Source organism: Macrotis lagotis, chromosome X (assembly GCF_037893015.1).
Source record: "Macrotis lagotis isolate mMagLag1 chromosome X, bilby.v1.9.chrom.fasta, whole genome shotgun sequence".
NCBI lineage: Eukaryota > Metazoa > Chordata > Mammalia > Peramelemorphia > Peramelidae > Macrotis > Macrotis lagotis.
The window spans coordinates 251,265,000-251,266,024 of NC_133666.1; the positions used below are offsets into that span (position 1 = coordinate 251,265,000).

General features: G+C 36.5%; 1 protein-coding gene across 1 annotated transcript; it reads right to left on the reverse strand.

The window, feature by feature from the left end:
* Positions 1-228: 228 nt before the first annotated feature.
* On the reverse strand, positions 229-774 carry LOC141499945 (BBSome-interacting protein 1-like). Its single transcript, XM_074202747.1, has one exon. It carries the CDS (start codon positions 634-636, stop codon positions 424-426), a length of 213 nt encoding a protein of 70 aa, XP_074058848.1. The 5' UTR covers positions 637-774; the 3' UTR covers positions 229-423.
* Positions 775-1,025: the final 251 nt, after the last annotated feature.

The window sequence follows — 1,025 nt, forward strand, 5'->3', positions numbered from 1 at the left end:
AATTGTGCGCACTCACTTAAAAATAAAAAAAAATTTAAGTCATGATATGGCATGCATAAAGGCCAATGTGTAGAACTTTAATGAAGTTACATATTTTATGGGTTGGTTCTTGAATCTCTAAAATTGATAAAAGTAGAAATAATGCATAACATCTAGACAAAAATAGTAGTCTTGTAGTAGAACTTAGAATTCCAACAATCACTAAACAGAGTACCAAAGATTAAAATAAATTGTGGCCAAAGTTGGAACATAGTCCATAATAGGAATTACAAAAGCTTAAATTTATTTTGTTCTTTTGATGACTTATATTTGTCCCCTTATTTTAAATGAATTTTAACTTTAATAAAAATCAAAAGTAGCAAACAAATGTGAATTACTTTGAAAAACTATCAACAAGTAAAAGTTACAAAATTGATGAATGAATCACTCCTTGGTCTGGTGCTGTTCCTTTTCTGTCATTTCCTGTTGGCGAATAGTTTCTTGTGCTGTTTGCTGCATTTTCTCTAATTTTTCAAGAGTCAGAGATTTTAGTGGCAGAAGTTTGGGTTTGCATAGCACCATTGTGGCCACATCTTCTACAGACAACTGCCCTTGTTTGGGAAGGACTTCCCGGAACATTGATTTCACTTCAGCCATATCAGAACTGCTGTATGTTGCACTTTTATTTTCCCCTAATTGTGCAGAAAGTAAGAACCGGAGATATCTGGCAGCTCTCCAGAGCTGGATAGTAGATGTAGTGTGGACTTAGAAGTGCAAAGAGGTTGATTTGCTGTTTTGTACTAGGTAATGGAAGAATTGCCCATTCAACAGATCCAGTGCATATCTGGCTTGAGCTTATGTTCTGGGACTCTGGTCCGGCTCGGCTCCGGGCGCCCCCCGGGGGGAGGCTAATAGGCCTTTCTTTAAGGATTTTCATGTAGGGTGTTTATATGGAAATGGGAATCTGCCTGATATATAAACTCTGCTAATTATAGTTATTATTCTCCTCTTTCCACTTCTCAAAGACTGGTTAGAATGTAAGACCT

Bases quoted from the DNA above. Each gene is read 5' to 3' on its own strand.
- LOC141499945 (XM_074202747.1), bottom strand. From the start codon at position 636: ATGGCTGAAGTGAAATCAATGTTCCGGGAAGTCCTTCCCAAACAAGGG.